Source organism: Toxotes jaculatrix, chromosome 14 (assembly GCF_017976425.1).
Source record: "Toxotes jaculatrix isolate fToxJac2 chromosome 14, fToxJac2.pri, whole genome shotgun sequence".
In the NCBI taxonomy this organism is placed as follows: Eukaryota; Metazoa; Chordata; class Actinopteri; family Toxotidae; genus Toxotes; species Toxotes jaculatrix.
Window position 1 is genome coordinate 2,247,986 of NC_054407.1, and position 18,556 is coordinate 2,266,541.

Here is an 18,556-nt window from a genome sequence, read left to right on the forward strand (position 1 = left end):
CTCTCCCTGTGTGTGTGTCTGTGTCTCTGCAGATTGCGGGTCTGTTGGGGGTGCTGTGGTGCGTCAGCCTGCTGTCCTGTCTCTTCAGTGACAGCATCCTGGTCCCAATGCAGGCTAACCCTCTGGCTCTCTACGGCTTCTTCCTCCTCTTCCTCATCAACCCCTTCAAGACGTGCTACTACAAGTCACGCTTCTGGCTGCTCAAGCTCCTGGTAACGTCCCTCTGTAAAATAATCACACATATGACTGACTTTGGTTAAGACTGACTGTTGGTGGGAAATGGGTTTAAAAAAAAAGCTGGTGGAAATGACGTCTTTTCCTGTTATTGTCAAAAAAAGATTGGAACACCAGTTGAGTGCATCACAGCGTCCAAGATAAAGCTGCCATCTAAAAATGTACTCGACTCATCATTAATTTAATGAGTGAATGGATGGAACAGTTGTGTTATCTTATAAAACAAATGAAGGCTTCGGTGGATGATTTTTAGAAAGTTAAATCTCGTTCATCTCCTTTAGTTTACCGTGAAGAGAAACTAACCGTCCTCTCTTTGGCTTCCTCCACAGTTTCGAGTGGTGACAGCTCCGTTTCATCGCGTCGGCTTTGCAGACTTCTGGCTGGCTGACCAGCTGAACTCTCTGGTGGTGGTTTTGATGGATCTGGAGTACATGATCTGCTTCTACAGTTTTGAACTGGACTGGAAGAAACACGATGGCCTCATCAGCAGTGGAGGTGAGACCGTGACAGAAAATGCAACCTCAGACTCTGAGGACTGATCCAAGCATCTTTGACCTTTACCTTATCACGACCACACTCGTGGCATGTCATGTTTCGCAGTTGGAGACGTGTGTAACTCCTACTCCTATGGCGTCCGTGCGGTGATCCAGTGTCTTCCTGCGTGGTTCCGATTCGTCCAGTGTCTGCGACGTTACCGTGACACCAAACGGGCCTTCCCGCACTTGGTTAACGCCGGGAAATACTCAACGTCCTTCTTTGTTGTCACCTTTTCTGCCCTCTACAGCACACACAAAGGTACATCTCTGATCCACCATCACTGTGTTACATCAAGGCTATGATGAATTCACCTGTTTAGCTGGTCATTGTTTGAATACCAACTTTTATATAATAATAAACATATAGATGTGATGCTGTACCAGCCGTCTGACCTCATGTCTCTCCTCCTCAGTCAAATCCCCTGGTGATGCCCAGATCTTCTTCTACTTGTACATCAGCTGTTTAGTGGTCAGCTCATGTTACACACTGGTCTGGGATCTGAAGATGGACTGGGGCCTGTTTGACCGCAATGCAGGAGAGAACACCTTTCTCAGAGAGGAGATAGTCTACCCACATAAGGTGCTTCTCCACACAGGGACGACCCTCCATGTTTTGGAGGGGATTTCAGTATGAGGATATGAATTGTCATGTATGATGTGTTGGTAACTGTTGTGTTCTTCCTGTTCCCCTCTCTCTCTCTCTCTCTCTCTCCCTCCCTTCAGGCCTATTACTATAGTGCTATAGTGGAGGATGTGCTGCTGCGTTTTTCGTGGACTTTAACCGTCACCCTCAGCACAGTCTCAGGGTTTCATGGCATCTCTGACATACTGGCCACTGTGTTTGCCCCACTGGAGGTCTTTAGGTATATACAATCACTCCGTTTCCTGATTTTCTGACTGTTCCATTTCATGCTGTGAGAGTCAGCGCGAGTCAGTGTCTGTCCTCCTCGTCCCTCCTAGGCGTTTTGTGTGGAACTTCTTCCGACTGGAGAACGAACATCTGAACAACTGTGGTGAGTTCAGGGCCGTCAGAGACATCAGCGTGGCTCCGCTCAACGCCGACGACCAGACCCTGCTGGAGCAGATGATGGACCAAGAAGACGGAGTCAGGAACCGGCAGGGCAAGAAGAACTGGAAGAGGAGCTACAGCATGAGTCTACGTAGGCCACGGCTCGCCTCACAGTGAGTCTTTGCAACAGCAGGATTGATCCTTTATCATATTGCGTTTGGGGATTTCAGATGGAATTGCAACAAACGGCTCCTGATGCTAAGTTGTCTGGAACTGATCCCGAGGCCTGCCCACTAGTGTTGTGCTGTTACTTCAGATTTGTTACTAACAACAAACCTTTGCTTTGCACATACTGTTTGGACTCCTACTCCTGTGATTAACTGGTATCACACAACAGAAACTTATCTTAGCTAGATTAATATTAAAATATCTAAATAGCATTTACTGTTATAGCCTTCCTAGCTAGCAAGCTAGCAAAACTAAGAGGCAGGCTGTTATTCTTGAACCACAGTAATTGCTGATGCTGATATTGTCACACAGCATTGCCGTTATTATAGCGTGACTGACTGACTTGACTGAAATGAGTGTGAATGGAGTGAATGGTGTGAATAGTGTACATCTCTCATGAATTCGTAGAGATAGTTTCAGACATTAGATGAATAAATTGAGTTTTCAGTTCTATTTGACTTAACATACCAACTATTCCATTGGATGTAATACGTTAAACACAAGCCACAGTGAGCTGAGTTGGTTTATTTTGACTTGGTCCAGTGTTTGTCATGCTTTGAAACCACACCTGTAGGCTTGCAGTGTGAGTATGGAGGTGACAGCAGCTTGACCTCTGCAGTCTTACCTGTGCTGTAATCACAATCTCCCTTTTCACCCCCAGGTCCAAGACCCGTGACACCAAGGTTTTGATAGAGGACACTGACGATGACTCCTGACATCAGGCCACGCCCCTCGCTTGGGTCCAGAATTTATTCAAAGGAGGGAACTCCGCCTCCTAACCAAGGAATTACCCAGCGAGTCGGGCGTTCAACTCTCGACCAAGGACAAGCTTTAAACTCTGATGCCTACATAATACTTTTTCAATGCATGAGCCTCTGCTTGAGTTCAGAACTCTTATAAAATGGAGGAACTTTAACAAACTTGAACAAACAACCCAGCAGGAAGGCCATCAAACTCCTACTGCTACCTTCAGTAATAACCAAGGGTGGGCTTATCGCTTAAACTCTTACCATACCCAAGCAGTGGGTGGAAAAAAACTTCCCTCCCTGACATCCACAGCCACCCAGAGGTGGACTCTAGAACTACACTCACTCCTTAGCCATTGCTTTGGTTCTCCTCAAAGCCTCAGCCTAGCATGATCAATGCAGCTAAATGGAACGCAAGCCGATCACCCTGACAGGAAGCGTCCCTGCTCCCTCTCGGCGCCACGCCAACTCCCCACAAAGAGAGAAGCTGACTGCTGTTGAGGGCCAAAAGGTTTTCTCCCCACCTTTGGCTATTAGTCTACACTCCCCAGCATCCAGGTAACACTTAGAGGACGGCCTTGAATAAATGACCTACCATTTGCACCTCAAGAGATCTCGAGTCAACCTGTCATTTGGACCTCGGAATGAACCTGAAGCCCCCTTTTTTTTTCCTGTAAGAGAATAAAAAGGGTTACAGAGTCGTCCTGTCCCCTCACTGACCCTTGGCGTTTACCCTGGTCAGTAGACTTCTGACAAACATTTGGTACCACCAGTCAGTCACTGGCTTGACTGTCATTGCTTTTCAGCTTGTCCCATCATCACAGAGCTGCCTACCTGCACCTTACATGCTATAGAGAGACACAGAAACATGCACTTTGTAGGAGGAGGTGAATTGGAATGCCTATTGTGTGTTCTCACACACACACACACACACACACACACACACAAATAGTGATTTTAAAGTTTTATTGCTCATGGACATGCAAGACTCAACCATCATTCCTTTGGAGACCCTAGGTAGAAATATACACACACACACATACAGACTATAGATTATTTGTAACCGAGGTTGTAAATATGAAATGGACCAAAGCAGGAGGTCGGTGTGAAAATATTCTGAAAATATTAAACACTCCCTAAAAACTACTGCTACTGGATGGAACAGCAGCTGGAATGACTGTTCAGTCGCGGAGCTGAGAAGGAATTTTACCTTTGTTTCTGGAGAAAGATCAATTTAATTGTTCTGCAGTAACTCCCAGTCATCCTGTGTGGAAAAAAAAAATCCTCCATTGGAAACCTTCAAACAAACATTTTTGCTGAATGTACGCCAACTTATTTATGTATGTATAAGTAGGAGAGATGCCTAAATACCACCCATCAACCCATGTGGGGCCAATCAGTTTTTAGTTTGAGAGACTAGAGTTAAGATGAATCCCAACAAATTTTTATATTGACCCCTGATGGAAAAGACTGTGCGATTGAAAACTGCTGGTTTATCAAACAGTAATTGTCGTCTGTGAAATTGTCCTTTAAAATGCGATGATGATGATGAAAAAGGGGGTTGGTCATCTGTCTGTCACATACTACTTCAAACTGTTACACTCACAAGAAGGATATTGTAGTTAAACTGGAATCTGACTGAAGTGGCTGTTCCAGCTGGTTTGGTGGTGAAGGATCCATGCTTGAATCTGATTGGCTGTGTTTACACAGACACGCGCTTCATACTTTAATGGTCAAGGTTGATTTGATAAAAAAAAATAATATATTTGTCTTGAGTCAAAGTCATTTTAATATATTTGTGTTTGGTGTGTAATTGTACTATTTAGCAAATTTTGTGAGTCTCCTATGAATTCTTAAACAGGAGCCCTTTAATTTGGCACAGTGGCAGAAAGAACCAGGTATTTATTTTAATTTTATTAGAGACAGTCTTCAGTTTGTAATTTCACCTGCTTCCCAGTGAATGTAAACTCAGAACTGCCTTGATAAATTCAGTATTATGTACATTTTCACCGATTAACTTCAGTTCTTTCATTTTTCTGCTTCTTTAGTTTAGTTTTGCCTCCATAATTTTGCCCAGTCTCACTATCACATCATCTGCATATTGGCATCTAATTTCTGAAGCTCTTTGTCATCGAGTCAACACTGCAGGAACTAATGTCAGTGTGTGCTGCCAGATCAAGAGCCACAAAACTTAAATCATCCTCTGGGGTTTGATAAAGACAGGTAGTTGTGATTACACTGGAGAAAAATATTTTTCTAAATGTTTTTAATAGAGTGGCGGTTATAGTGAAAAGTTTCTTTTTTTTCTGCATTCACACAAGCAAAACAAACCTGTGATGTTTTTAAGTGGTAGCTTTTTGCTCAGTTAGGGGATCCAAGCAGCACATGTTGCACTGTTTGTATTCCTAATATATTAAATATACATTACACAGTGGTGAAATGTTGTTTGAGCCAGATTTGGCTGCAGATTTCTGACACGGTAGTCAGCGGGTGTTCATTTAGAACGTTAAAAATGAAATGTGAAAATCCACATGGTTTACCTCGCTGACCAGTAGCGAGCTATCTTGACAGTTTAAACCTTGGAGGGGACTCAAAGAGCCACAAGAGGAAAAAAACTATCATAGCTTAGACGTTTGTTGCTCCGTTCACTTTAATTGAACTTCCATCTGTAGAGAACAGTTTAGTCTTCTGTTTCAAAATGCAGTGCATTTCATCAGGACTTAGATTTTTCCACTTCCATGAAAATTTTTCCTTTAGAACAAATTTGATCATCATAAATCTGTTCCTGTGTTATAAACTTCATATTCCATTGTGACAGATTAGATGTGTTCGAATCTGACCTCAGGACATAGTGAGCACATTTGCACCTTAACCTGCTGCTTCACAAGCAGGATGTAAGCGTCTTGACTTCCTGTCACCTGTCCAACCCTCACCCCTTTTTTTTGGCAGTTCTTTAATGAATGTACCGCTCACAAACCTTACTCCATGAATGTATGTTTCTTACATGAATACACCTATAGGTCTGCTTTAGCTTAGCCGAGAAAAATACGTGCATCTAAATCCAGGAAATGACAAACAGGATGATCTCTGAAAAACTTACTGTGCTCCTTCAACACCACAACCAAGCATAATGATGTTTAACTTGTTATGATTCTCTGTGGGTAATTTTAATATTTCAGCTGCAGGCAGGCTGACCGGGCTCTCATAGGGACCACGTTGCACTGGGCTTAGAGAGGCTAAAATGAACCTGTTTTGTTTTCTGTCTACATTCCAGATGATGCTTCACACTCCCATCACACATGAACTCACACATTCGTATGTAAAGATGTTTGAGACTGTGACAGACAGGTGCAACCATCCTCCCTTTTCCAGATGTCAGTGAAATGAACTCTGTCAGTAGAGAGTAGGGCTGGGTATCAAACCTCAATATGTTTTTGTTTTAGGTACTGACAGATGTGTTTTGGTATCACGCTGTACCTGAAGCTGACAGTGAATGTCTTGTCAAATTTAGGATTTTAATTTCTCACTCTGTGTTCAGATAGTTCCTGATTTCAATCAAAAAAATTGAGCTAATTTTAGTTCATTTTATTCAGACATGGTTCTAGATCATCTTTAACACTTAAAAAGTTTGGCTTCTTTTGGCAAATGAAAAAAAAAAAGAGTTGTCTAGAATATGATGTTAATGTTTTCCCTAAGTCAGGAGCCAAGACTGCTGATACCCAGCACTACTCAAGACTGGTGGAACCTGCCGGACCAAACCGAAGTTCTTTCAGAATGTTCTTAAGGACCTTTACATATAACTCTTGTCTTGTTGTCCATAAGCCTACCTGTCTACCAGCTGGTTGTGACCATGATCTCATCAGGTGCTTCACAGCAAAGCTGCACATTAGGCCTCATGCAAGAGCATGTTTGTATTCTTATCATAACCTTCCCTGACTTTTTTTTTTTTTTTCTTCTCTGTGAGGTTTGGTTGTACAAAGCGTTCCAACTCAGATTCACCAAACTCCTTCAACTGGACAAACTTCATTGGACTCAGCAGCCGTGCACTGTAAAACATCACGCAGGAAATCAGTGGAGTCATCTAAAATTAAACTGAATTTTCAAAATGAATACGGCCCCCAACATGTCACTCTGTGAGAATCAGTGGTTACTGCATGAGGCCTAATGTCTTACATTCCTCTACATCTAGACTTTGCCATAGCTAGGCTGTTTTCTCAGATGTCTGTTGGGGTTCATTAGACCCAAACATGGAACCTCTGTAGTGAAGCAGTTTGAGATTTTGATCAGGATCAAGTGGGATGATTATCGAACGCGACGTCCTGATGTTGAAAACGTTGTGTTAGTAGGAAAACAGGGTTGTCACTGAAGCCTGAGTTGAGCTCAGATTCCTAAGGCAAACCTCTTGAAGACTTTTTTTTTTCCTCAAGTGAAGGGTTGTGAATTTCAAAAGCCTGACCTTTAAGATCATCTGGTGTTTAGTGATCCCTGCAGCTGTGAGGACACGGTGTGTTCTCTGATCTGATTGGAACACCTGTTGGCCTCACTGGACCACCGGGTATGGAGTCTCTCAGAGGACAAGGATCCAGGGACATCATTATCTTCTTCTTCTTCTTCTTCTTTTTGTTTGAAGTAACTTGGTCTGATTGAGTCAGATGGGATGTTTGATGGTCTGACACACTTCATTCTTTCTCAGCGTGGAACAAACACACCCTCGACCTGGGTCAGATTTCCCTTATATCCACACAGGGAGAGCATTTTGATCCACATTCTGACCCCTCTACGGTGTGACCCAGAGCTATTGATTATATTGATTATACAATACATTATATATTGACGAATATATTGATTAGAAGCATTGTATAATCGGTGACTGTGCTGTTGGTGTTGTCTTGTATTTGCAGTAGCAGCGTGATGCTACAGCGGTGCCTGGTTCACCAACCCCTGTTACAGTTTTTCAGTAAAAAAGAAAACAGAAAAAAACAGCTAAAGCTCAGAAACGTGTTTGTGACTGTGAGTATTATTTTTCTTTTTCTTAATCCAAACACTGGTGTTTATGTCTGTTTTCTACAAGCAGCAACTTCACCATTCAGGTTCCAAAAATTCACTTTTAATTTTAAAGTAATACAAGCAGCAGATTAAAAACCTTTAGTTTAATATGGCTCAGCTAAAACCTGGACTTGGGCTGCACTGAAAAGTTTTAGATACTTGTAATTTACTGAAGTACATGTGTTTTCTGTTACTTCACACCTGTGCTCTGTTACATTTCAGTTGGTTTGGAAATATTGCAGTATTTTTTTTCCTCTCTTACATTGATCTGACAGGTGCTGTTACTAATTCCTTTTCAGACTGAGATTTTACATTGTATAGAAAACATGGTGTGTGGTCAGGGCCTCTGGTCACGCTGCAGATGAGATGTTTCAGTCCAAGCTTCAGATGATTTCATTTAAATAACTGACTCAAAGAGGTAGAATTATCAATATCTGACAAAAAAGAAGTCATGAAGAAGAGGTCTGCGATGAGGCATTTGTATATCTACATTTATTAAAAATTGTCATTTTGAGGCAGCTCTTTAAAGTTTAGATTATTGGTAAAAATGTAAATTATTCATCCACTTTAAAATTGTAATCCTTAAGATTAAACTGATGACACATAAGCACTTGGAAAGTTTAAATAACTCCCAGATTTCCATCAGACACAAGCTGTTAATGGATCCGTGGGAGTCAACAACATGCAGACTATCTTCATAGTTTCCTGTTAATCCCTTGTGCATGTCCATGAATCCAACACGGGTGGAGAACTACACCACTGACAACACAGACAAGTACATATCAGAAGGAAACTAATGAGTGTGGATACATGTAATGGTGATAGCAGAGTAAATGTAAGCCAGAGAATCAAAACATTGTGTTTAAACCTTTAAATGAATCGAATGTTACCATTTTGTGTAAATCCAGTCTGACCCTAAAACATGAGCCATTTAATAAAACTCTATAATGTAGCTCAATACACAGTTGAACAATACAAAATACATAAATAACACATAAATCAAGTTCACAAAGCAGGATTTATAACAAGAACTGCATTACATTGTGCAGGTATTGTTTCAAAACGCATGAGCTTACACTTAAAATACATTTTAAATACAAATGTGTGTTTTTAAATGCAGATAATAGTGGATTATTACAGTAGAGGCTATGGCCTCATGCTTGCAGTAGCTGCTGATGACCAGCAGGGGGAGAAGTTAGAGAACTCTCTGGATGAGGCTTCAGAACAAGACTGAATATTACACTTCATGAATATTTGTGTTTCATTATATGAAGCAAATACTACAAAATAATGAACATACTGTACAAACTAATCTTATAAGATCTAATGTGATTCAGTACTGTTAGAAAAAGTGCTTTAAAGATGGGCCCATAGGGTCTGCTGCACACAGGGAGGGGGCCAACATCATTATTGATCATATTTAAGCTGATGGGCTGATAGACCAGGGAAGGTTTGGTCATTTCTCAGTGTGTTATCCACAGCTGTTTGTTGGACAGTTGTTCGCTGAGTAAAGATCACAAGTTGAGTTTTATTAAATTACATTATTCCAGCTCATCACAGTAACACAGTAAACTTAAATTGGGTCGTATGTGCCAGAAGCACACACATTGTTTTTTGACTGAATAGTTACCAACATTAACACATGGTAAATACCCCCAAAGTCTATAGTTAACACAGGTTACCAGTGTGGTGGGGCTGGGTGGTGTTAGCATCTAAGCTATGAAGTACTGCAAGCATTAGCTAGCTAGCGTAGAAAAGTACTTGCTAACTTCCCCCTCTTTTCTGGTCATAATGTTTGGAATGTGTTGTACACATTATACACTAACATTACATATAAAGTGCATTAAAATCATAAACCAAGTTAAAGAATGGCTTTAACTGTTTGTGTAAAATGTTACTCCAAAGAGAGAATAACTAATTATAACACGACTGAATGAAAACACAGTTCCTGGATTTCTCCAGAGAATGACCCTCCTCGCGTGCCTGGTTTAAACCTGTCAATCAGTCCAGACCTGACCTGTCAATCAAACCGGACACGCCCCCCTCAGACAGACCTCTGAGGACCAGTATCTGATCAGTGATAGGTCCATCAGCACTCTGATCACAGGGAGTCCGTTTAGCTAATGACACCTCACTCACTGACTCTGTTTGTCTTCTGCTGGACTCACTTTTCAGACCCGGAGCCTGTGTCCATTTTTAGTCCATGGTCTGTCCCCTCCCATGTCCCTCACCCTCTCTCCCTCCCTCTCTCTTTCTCTCTCTCTCTCTCTCTCACACACACACACACACACACACACACACACAGGTCGCCCCTCTCTCCGTCCATTTGCTGTCTTCTCCCTCCCTCTCTTTCTCTCCCTCCCTCTCTCTCTCTGTCCTGTCCCGCCGGCTGCAGTGAAATGTAACCGAACCAGAGGGCGACATGAACGGGCCTCAGCTCAGTGAGCTCCCGGACGACGCGGAGCAGCTGAAGCCGTACGTGAGCAGCCTGAGGCAGAGAGCCCTGCAGGCCAGCGAGCTGTCCGCCGTTAGGACGTTCTCCGACGGCTTTCTCATCAAGTTTCTGCGGGCCAGGGACTTCGACGTGGAGCTCTCTCTGAAGGTAGAGCACAGTTTGCTCCAGGAAACAAAAACAAGCTTAAAGTACAAAGGAGAACAAACTTATAGAGAGTCTGAGGTATTCAGCTGGAACTGAGCCATAACTTTATGAAGATGTTTTTACGGGAAAGGAAGTCTGGATTTTTTTTTTTCGGAAGTCTTTTTCGGAAAGAATGCTGCAGAGTGTCTGAACATTATCAAGGACAGAGTTCAAAGAGCCGCATGCAGCAGTTATTGTGTAGTTATTGTGCTGTTCATAAAGAAGAAAAATGTGTTACCTCAGTTAAGATTTATGTGATATACAGTATTAAACACATTTGTTAAACGTTGAGTAGAAGGTGTTTCCCAGACGGTTCTGATGCGTTTACACTGACTTATCAAAGCCACAGTTTTATCTAAAGCCCTTGATCAAGATTAATGACCCTTACTTAGTTATTCTAACTAATAATGTCAGAGTCCACAGAGTGTCCAGAAGCAGCTGGTGTGAGCTCAGTCCCAAAGCTGGCTGAGTAGAGAGATCATCCAGAGGTGGACTCTGAGTACATTTACACATGTACTGTACAGATTGGAATTATATTTACTGTCTTTAGTATGTCCATTTGAAACCGAGTTCATTTGTACAGCGACAGCAGAGAAAAGGTGAGAGCGAGAATAAAGATGGACAGTTGCTAGCAGGTGTGTCTTTGTTGCATAAACAGTGAAAGTTTGGTCGCCACAGATCTGAAGCTGTTTTTATGCTTTTATGGGACAGAAAGTGAAAATGCAGTAACAGTGATCCGTTCTGCTGAGGACAGCAGGACACGTGTTTCAGACAGAAAGCCACCGAGACAGAAAGCCACACATTTTTTTTTATATTTCTGAGGTGATTGAAGGCTGCACTGGTGATGCTACTGAAATGTGAATAGAGGTTCAGGTTAGTATCAGAAATATCTCCTAGCTTCTTTACTTGGTCAGAGACTGGGACTCTAAATATGCGTGCTCCTGCTACCTTTGATTCTTTGGACCCAGCACTAGAATTATAGTCCTGTCTTTGTTGTGGATGTGGGACTTTTGTGATACAACATAAACGTCCTGTAGGAAGCTGAACAGTGAATCTGTCAGAATGCATGTTTAATAGTGTAGTTTCTCTAATTTTGAATTTCATTGAAGAATTTGGCAAAAGTCTTACAGTGTGTCAGTAGCTGGAGGAGGATTTACTGGGCTGTTAACGGCTGCAAATAAGAATTTTGTAAAGTTCTTATGGTTGTTAATGAGCTTTGATAGGTAAGATTTTCTGGCTAGTTTGATGGTTCTGTTGTAATTCAGTCTGAAGTTTAGTTCTTCTCCTCTCAGCTTTTATGATAATCCATTTTTAATTGACTTACAGTGCCAGCGTTTCTCTGCAGAGCTTTAGTTTTGGTTCTCAGTGGTGCAGCAGTGTCCATACCTTCCAGCAGATTTTAGTTATAAAGAACGATCAAATGACATGATCATCACAACCTGCATTAGAGGATGATAATGAAGCTGGAGTTACTTGAGACAACACCTTCTGTGGCCAGTGTTACTTCTTAGAAAACACAGTAATGATCAGAAGTAGCGGCATCTTCAATATTAGTAACTGTGCCATCAGTATTCAAGGAGATACGAGGTCAAGGTAATGTGCACAGTAATGGGTGGGCTCCGTAACATGTTGAATCAGGTCAGAAAAGCAAAGCAGTTTGATGAAATGGGCTGAATTTAAAGAATTTTAGTTTAAAACGTTGAAAAATGAACAAAGATTATCAACTACATAAAATAACAGATCTGATGTTACATCAAAGACATTTCTGTACTGTGTAGCGGAGATATTAACATGCTAACCAGCTAGTCCCTGTAAATCCAGTCCTGTAATACCACTTTGTACCTCAGGAGTTGATAGTGAATCACTGTAATGTTCAGAAATCCACATTGGAATTCCTAAATGTATGGACAGTGGATACAGCTGGGTTAGAACTGACAATGGTCTGCATGTGAAGTTGTGTGTTGAAATGTTGGAAGTGTCCGGATCTGCGAGCATGAACGCAGATGGGACTGGAAACAAGGACCTGACCATCATAGCATCCACAGAGAGCAGTAGAATCCATTGGGAATCATTCACCCCCAACATCAGTGACTAGCCTCACCACACTAGGGTCCCTTTGAAGGATCGATGGCTTCTTATTTGTTATACCCTCGATCACTGCACCTGAAAAACAGCAGGTTTTCACCAGTACTGAGTGAACTTACCCAATGACCAATGGAGAATGGTGATGATGATGATGTTGCTCCAGCAGTTATCCAGCTGCTGCTACACATCATTTTACTCCACTGCAGCTCAGAGGCTATTATTGCACTTTTTGTGTTAACATATATTCAACAGCTAGTGACTAATCTTAGAATAAAAAGAGCGTCAGCAGCTTGAGCAGCTCCCTGGTCTGATTTCACACACGGCCTGCACTCTCATCTACTTCACTTCAACTGACCTGATATGTACCAAAAACAAATGGCGTGTTCAGTCACATAAAACCACTCAGCTCAGACAAACTGTCAGGACTTTTACCCTCAGTACTTTTGTCCTCGTTGGCCGGTGTGTTGACTGGGTTGCCTTCTACAAATTCTGTATTTAAAGGACTGTGACTGTGAAAGACAGTTTCCTCTGCTGCATTCAGGACTGAATTCACAGTGACTTTGTGTTTACTTGTATTATAACTACAGCAGAAGGACTGAGTTGCTTATTTTCATTTGAAGGTAGTAGGAGCTCAGCCAAGTGGGTCTGAGATCCACAGCCCTGACACACAAACTGTACACAAACTAACTTTCACTTTTACCACACAAATAGTTCTTTGAATTTGTTTTAATTACAACTTAACATCCTGAGCTTGTTGTTTAATTTCCTATTTGATTTCCAGCTGCAGAGACATTTACTCTCAGGGTTTGGCTCAGATAACAGAGTAGATTAAAGGTCGTAAAACATAAGCGAGGCATACAGCACTTATCTCCTTTAACACACTGCTGTTTCAGCCACAGTCACAGGTGATGGTAAGCACAGTAGACTTTCCTGATGTCCCTGAACCTTGCGTGTGTCCTGTGCAGCTCTTACTGAACTATCAGCGGTGGCGGAGGGAGAGTCCCGAGATCAGCGGCTGTCTGTCTCCGTCCTCTGTGCTCGGCCTCCTCAACACATCCTATCATGCCGTCCTCCCACAGCGGGACCATGCAGGCAGCAGGGTGCTCATCTACAGGATTGGTCAGTATATGAAGATATGAGATATGTGATATATCTTCTTTTTATGTGACCAGTGTATATATGGGCAACTCTAAACTGTTTCCAACTGTTATTTCTTCTTTCAAACGTTACGTATCTCTGATAACACTCACAGAAAACAGTCGACAAAGTTAGAGGCTAGCTGGTGAACATAGTGGAGCATTTAGCAGCTAAAGAACCAGACGTTTACCTCAGGAGCTGGTGGAGACCAAAACAGAACCAAAAGAGTGAATATTGGACTTACATTCATCAGCTGGACAGAAATGCTGTTCAAAATAAAGGCTAATGTTGCTGTGTGACTGCTGGATGTGTAGAATGGACAACTAACACAATCACCACAACAACTTTAAAAGGCAATGGTATGTCTGGTATGTCAGTTTTGTCTTTTCAGCTTGTTTTACTGCTACCCCCAGGTGTTCGAAGTAATTCATTAGTGCAATGTTAAGTCCTAAAAAACATTTTAAATCCATTTCTAACCTTATTTAAAAAAAACCTTCAAAACAAAATTTGGTACAGATATCCATTCGATAAACTTTAAACTCCTGACCTTACATCTAGCCACCCGGTTAGCTCAGTTGGTAGAGCACAAGACTCAATCTCTCAGGGACGTGGGTGTGAGCCCCACTCCAGGCGGCGCTGCCTCCCATGGGCCCACTATTTGTGGGAGGTGCCATAAGATTTCGGTGCATTGTGGGCATTGGACCCTGGACCAAACAATCTGTAGTTAAAAGATATGAGGAGCTACAGATTCATTTGAAAAACAGTATTGTGTAACACATGGTAAAGACTGGCTGTAGCAATGTGTCTGTCTGTCTGCAGGGCAGTGGAACCCAAAAGACTGGTCGGCTTTCCAGGTGTTCAGGGTCAGCCTGATGACATCGGAGATCATCTCCATGGAGACAGAGACGCAGAGGCGGGGTCTGAAGGCCATATTTGACCTCCAGGGCTGGAGTTTAGGTCATGCCTGGCAGATTAACCCTTCCCTCGCCAGAAAGATATCCTCAGTTCTTTCGGTAGGCTTTAGATCCTGCTTGTTGCCTCCTTGCTATGCTGATGACACCCAACTCTCAGTTTGATAGATGTGTTTTTACACCTGTGTGTGGTTGTGTGTGCTCATCAGGACTCTTTTCCACTGAAAGTCAGAGGAATTCATTTGGTCAACGAGCCACTGTTTTTCCGTCCGGTCTTTGCCATGATCCGTCCCTTCCTGCCAGATAAGATCAAACAGAGGGTCAGCACTGTGATTACACTCCACCACAATATACACCCATCTCTGTTCTCAGACTCTGGTCTTAGTCTCACTTTTAGATAGATGTTGATCCGTCTAATTAATCAACAGAAATGCCTTAAAACCTGCTTTTAAAACCAAGTTCCTTCTCTCGGCTGTAGATCCATATGCACGGAGCTGACTTCCACGACACTTTAAGTGACTTCTTCTCAACGGACATCCTGCCTCCAGAATACGGAGGGGAGGGGCCTGGAATAGAGGAGGTGTGTCAAGACTGGACCAATCAGCTGCTTCAATCAGAGCAGCTCCTGCAGCAGATTGCTGCCCACCCAACAGCTGATATCACCGTTACTCCTGACAACTCCTTGATCTCAGGGGAAGCAGAGACCGAAAGATGCTCTGAGGGATGATGTTTGAAACTTTGACCTCGTGAACGTTGTTGTTTTTGTTTTGTTTTGTTTTGTTTTGTTTTGTTTTGTTTTGTTTTGTTTTGTTTTGTTTTGTTTTTTACTGTGGCCCCAACACACTCTGCGGTTGTTCCTAAACTCTGTAGTACTAAAACTCTGTAGTACTAACTGTGTAGGTTGTTAGCTCTTTTGGGAGAGCTGAAAAGACATGTCCATTGGATGGACTTTAAGTTTACATGATGTTTGCTGATTAGCTAACTGTCCGACTGGTTACATTACTCAGTGAAATCTGACCAAAATATGACGTTGCATCTTGGCATGCTCATGGACTCACCTCTTCTGTTGTGTAGCAACGTTTAACCCTCAAAGGGTATAGGGCTTATAGTGTGTGGTGTTCCTTTTAAGGCCACTAAAAATATAAATACTCAGTAATCAACAATAGTTTTTCTTTGTCTGAACATATAATGGGAGCAGCACAACATACTGCTGAGAAAGGCTCTGTTCCTGGACTGGATTTGTTGTTATTGGCGATGTTACAAATGTCAAAAACGTGGGGTTTTGAATGAGATTTTCTAACTTCTGAAACCATACTACCATTCTGTGTTCACTTTCTTTATCCTTCGCTCTTTGTTCTCTTTCTAAGACTGAGATGAGGAGGTCGATGTCAATTTCACATGCAGGTGTTAAGTACTGAGTTTGAATCAGGATGTGGTTAGCCTAGCTTTGCATCACGCATGAAAGTCGATGGAAACATCTCGCCTGGTCTCCTCATCTTACTCTATAACTGAAAGCAAATAATTATGTTTCCCACCGTGTTGAACTGTTTTTCAAGTTCAGTTCAATTGTATTTTATTTTTGCTGATATCACTTAGATGCTCAGTGTTAACAGCTTGTTCAGGGGGACTGAGGGGATGTCACATTCCCTTGGAAACAAACAAGGTCTTGAATCTTGTTGAACGTTGAAGTTGTTCTTTAGTTAAACATTCTTCTTTGGACCTCAGTAATGGATTGTTAGGAGGAGTTTTGTGTAGCAGCTCTCAGGGCACCAACCTTCAAGCAGAGCTTGAACCACCTTGACCAGCTTCAGTCCTTTTCATGGCTGAAGCTCGACACCTGGGCCCCTACCAGCTCTCCTTGAAAACAAACGACCGTCTTGCTGTGAAATCCAGTGGACTCAACCTCGGAACCACTGTTTTATTAAAAATAAAACTGGAATCCGAACAGTTTCCCCAGCAGTTTGTTTTCATGTTGTCATGAGCATTGCAAACAAAGAGCATGAACTCTGCCTTCCCTCCAAATCATCACTCTACCCAGACTTTCATCTCATCAGCCAGCCAAACTAATCCATCCTGTCCTCAGTTTATTCACAGTTGATCATTCAGACTTTGGTCTTTATTTGAACTGTTTAACAGAGTACTGTTTTAAATTGATTTAATATCATTTATGTCCTGAAATTGTGGTGTTTTTGTGATAAAATGAAAACTTCAATTGAAGAATTTCCTCAGTAATGTGAAATGGATTAAGATGATGATTCCTTGCACCTTTGGCTATGTTTAGACCAATATTGTGCACATATCCCATATACCCAGCTATTGTAAAAATGTGAATTTGCTGACTTTGTAATTATTTTTATTGATTCATAAAAATAGAAGGTTCATAACAATAGACAATGACTTTATTTGTGAATTTGACATTTTGCCTTTAAAAAAAAATGAATGCATTTCTTAGAATTTCTTTAAATTAAATTGACTTTAAAGTTACATAACGGAAAAGTAAACACAAAAGACGAAGTTACGATATTCTGACATTCACACAGACACAAAAGCCGAGCCACATCTCAGCTGTGAATGTGAAACTGTCAAGATTCATTCAGTGTTTTTTTTTTCCATTGAACCACATATCCTGTAGGTCTGTATGTAGATATGCATCATAGATACCCACTGGTCGAACCGGTCGAATGAATCAGCGTATCAGCTTGTTCTGCCGAAGTTTGAATCATCATGTCAACACAGTAACTGACACAGTGAGAAGTCATCAAGTGCACTATACAAACCTAACACACATTCACTGTTACTACCAGTTACTTCAATGAGAGGGACGTTTTCACAGAATGACTTCTTCCCTGCATGTAAACCTTTTATTTGACCAAGAAGCCTACTAAATCAGACCTACTGAATACTTACTTATTTACTTAATCTTAATACTTTTTCCACCAATTATTAATTGGTTACAACTTTAATAAAAACATTGAGTAATGCAGCTTAAAAAAAAACATGGTGAACTTTTACACTTCCATGTTTTCCTGTTTTCCTGAAGTCTCACTGTCCTTCCTCCTCTCTGTGTTTCTGTCTGTGCACTGTCACTGTACAGACCTTTGGTCAGTGTTAGTAGGTCAGTAAACATGTCTATCAGCTCTGATCAGTCTAGCAAACATTATCTGCAAAACCCAAATTCCTGGGATTGGTCCACAAAGAACATAGAAACATAGTATATGTCTTATTTTCTTCTCTACACATTATGACAGATCTCAGATCAACAGCTAAGTACATGACTTGCTTTGGAGCCTGTGTGCTGTTGTACCTGTCAATAGGCTGTCAAGCATTCGTCCCCATCAGGCGTCAGCTGTAGAAATACATCTTCCATCATCTCTCCAACCACTAACTTCCTCTTAATGTGACATTTCTTTCGTGTTTGTTCAAAATTACACCACCGTCCGTATCTACACAACAGCCTGAAACAGATGAAATGCAACTTTTTGGAACAACACGGGGCCCAAGTACACACTCAGAGGAAAACAATTCAAATCAGTAGAATTTGTTAGAAACACTTAGAAACTGTTCTGAAATTATGATTAATTTACTTTGTCACATTTTTATTCAGTTCTTAGTTTTTCATAATCATGTGAACGATTCAGATTTTGACTTTTGGACTTTCTGAATGAGAATCAGTTCAATTATGTTGTTTGTCAGTTGATGTGAGGCAAACTGACTTGTTGAAATCTACGAGTTAATCAACCGTTTCCTGTGTCTTTTCCACACTGTTCCTCTTAAAGACACCTTAAAGTGCCACACAGCTGATTTACCAAACACTCTTCATTTGAATGCATTTGGACTAATTCAGAGCTCCCATGTTCCTGTTTACCTTCTGAAGGCATGAATCAATAGTAGTTTCACAGCATTAGATCCACCGTGTCATTCCTCACATGTGAGACTGGCAGCAGGTCCCTTTGAAACAGCAGTGACTGTAAACATTAACCAGTGTA

At 41.6% G+C, this 18,556-nt stretch overlaps 2 protein-coding genes across 3 annotated transcripts in view; both read left to right on the plus strand.

The window, feature by feature from the left end:
• The window catches only part of LOC121192956 (xenotropic and polytropic retrovirus receptor 1 homolog), a 33,716-nt gene extending 25,974 nt beyond the window's left edge, over nucleotides 1–7,742 (plus strand). The window contains exons 10-16 of the mRNA XM_041055017.1: nucleotides 33–212; nucleotides 564–729; nucleotides 835–1,029; nucleotides 1,184–1,350; nucleotides 1,494–1,633; nucleotides 1,731–1,952; nucleotides 2,669–7,742. Of these exons, the coding sequence (XP_040910951.1) occupies nucleotides 33–212; nucleotides 564–729; nucleotides 835–1,029; nucleotides 1,184–1,350; nucleotides 1,494–1,633; nucleotides 1,731–1,952; nucleotides 2,669–2,723 (1,125 nt within the window). The 3' untranslated portion in view covers nucleotides 2,724–7,742. The remainder of the gene's footprint in view (nucleotides 1–32; nucleotides 213–563; nucleotides 730–834; nucleotides 1,030–1,183; nucleotides 1,351–1,493; nucleotides 1,634–1,730; nucleotides 1,953–2,668) is intronic.
• Nucleotides 7,743–10,075: 2,333 nt separating this feature from the next.
• On the plus strand, nucleotides 10,076–17,127 carry ttpa (tocopherol (alpha) transfer protein). Of its 2 annotated transcripts, none has more exons than XM_041056033.1 (6): nucleotides 10,076–10,401; nucleotides 13,488–13,641; nucleotides 14,479–14,672; nucleotides 14,780–14,890; nucleotides 15,049–15,341; nucleotides 15,381–17,127. In XM_041056033.1, exons 1-5 carry the CDS (start codon nucleotides 10,222–10,224, stop codon nucleotides 15,295–15,297), a joined length of 888 nt encoding a protein of 295 aa, XP_040911967.1. In that variant the 5' UTR covers nucleotides 10,076–10,221; the 3' UTR covers nucleotides 15,298–15,341; nucleotides 15,381–17,127. The 2 variants fall into 2 exon arrangements, with proteins under 2 accessions (XP_040911967.1, XP_040911968.1); XM_041056034.1 differs by having other exon boundaries at nucleotides 15,049–15,327; nucleotides 15,366–17,127.
• The last annotated feature ends 1,429 nt before the right edge of the window (nucleotides 17,128–18,556 follow it).

Coding starts and splice junctions, on each gene's coding strand:
- ttpa (XM_041056033.1), top strand. CDS start 10,222: ATGAACGGGCCTCAGCTCAGTGAGCTCCCGGACGACGCGGAGCAGCTG. Junction 14,673..14,779: donor AGATATCCTCAGTTCTTTCG/GTAGGCTTTAGA, acceptor TGTGCTCATCAG/GACTCTTTTCCACTGAAAGT. Junction 14,891..15,048: donor CAGATAAGATCAAACAGAGG/GTCAGCACTGTG, acceptor TCTCGGCTGTAG/ATCCATATGCACGGAGCTGA.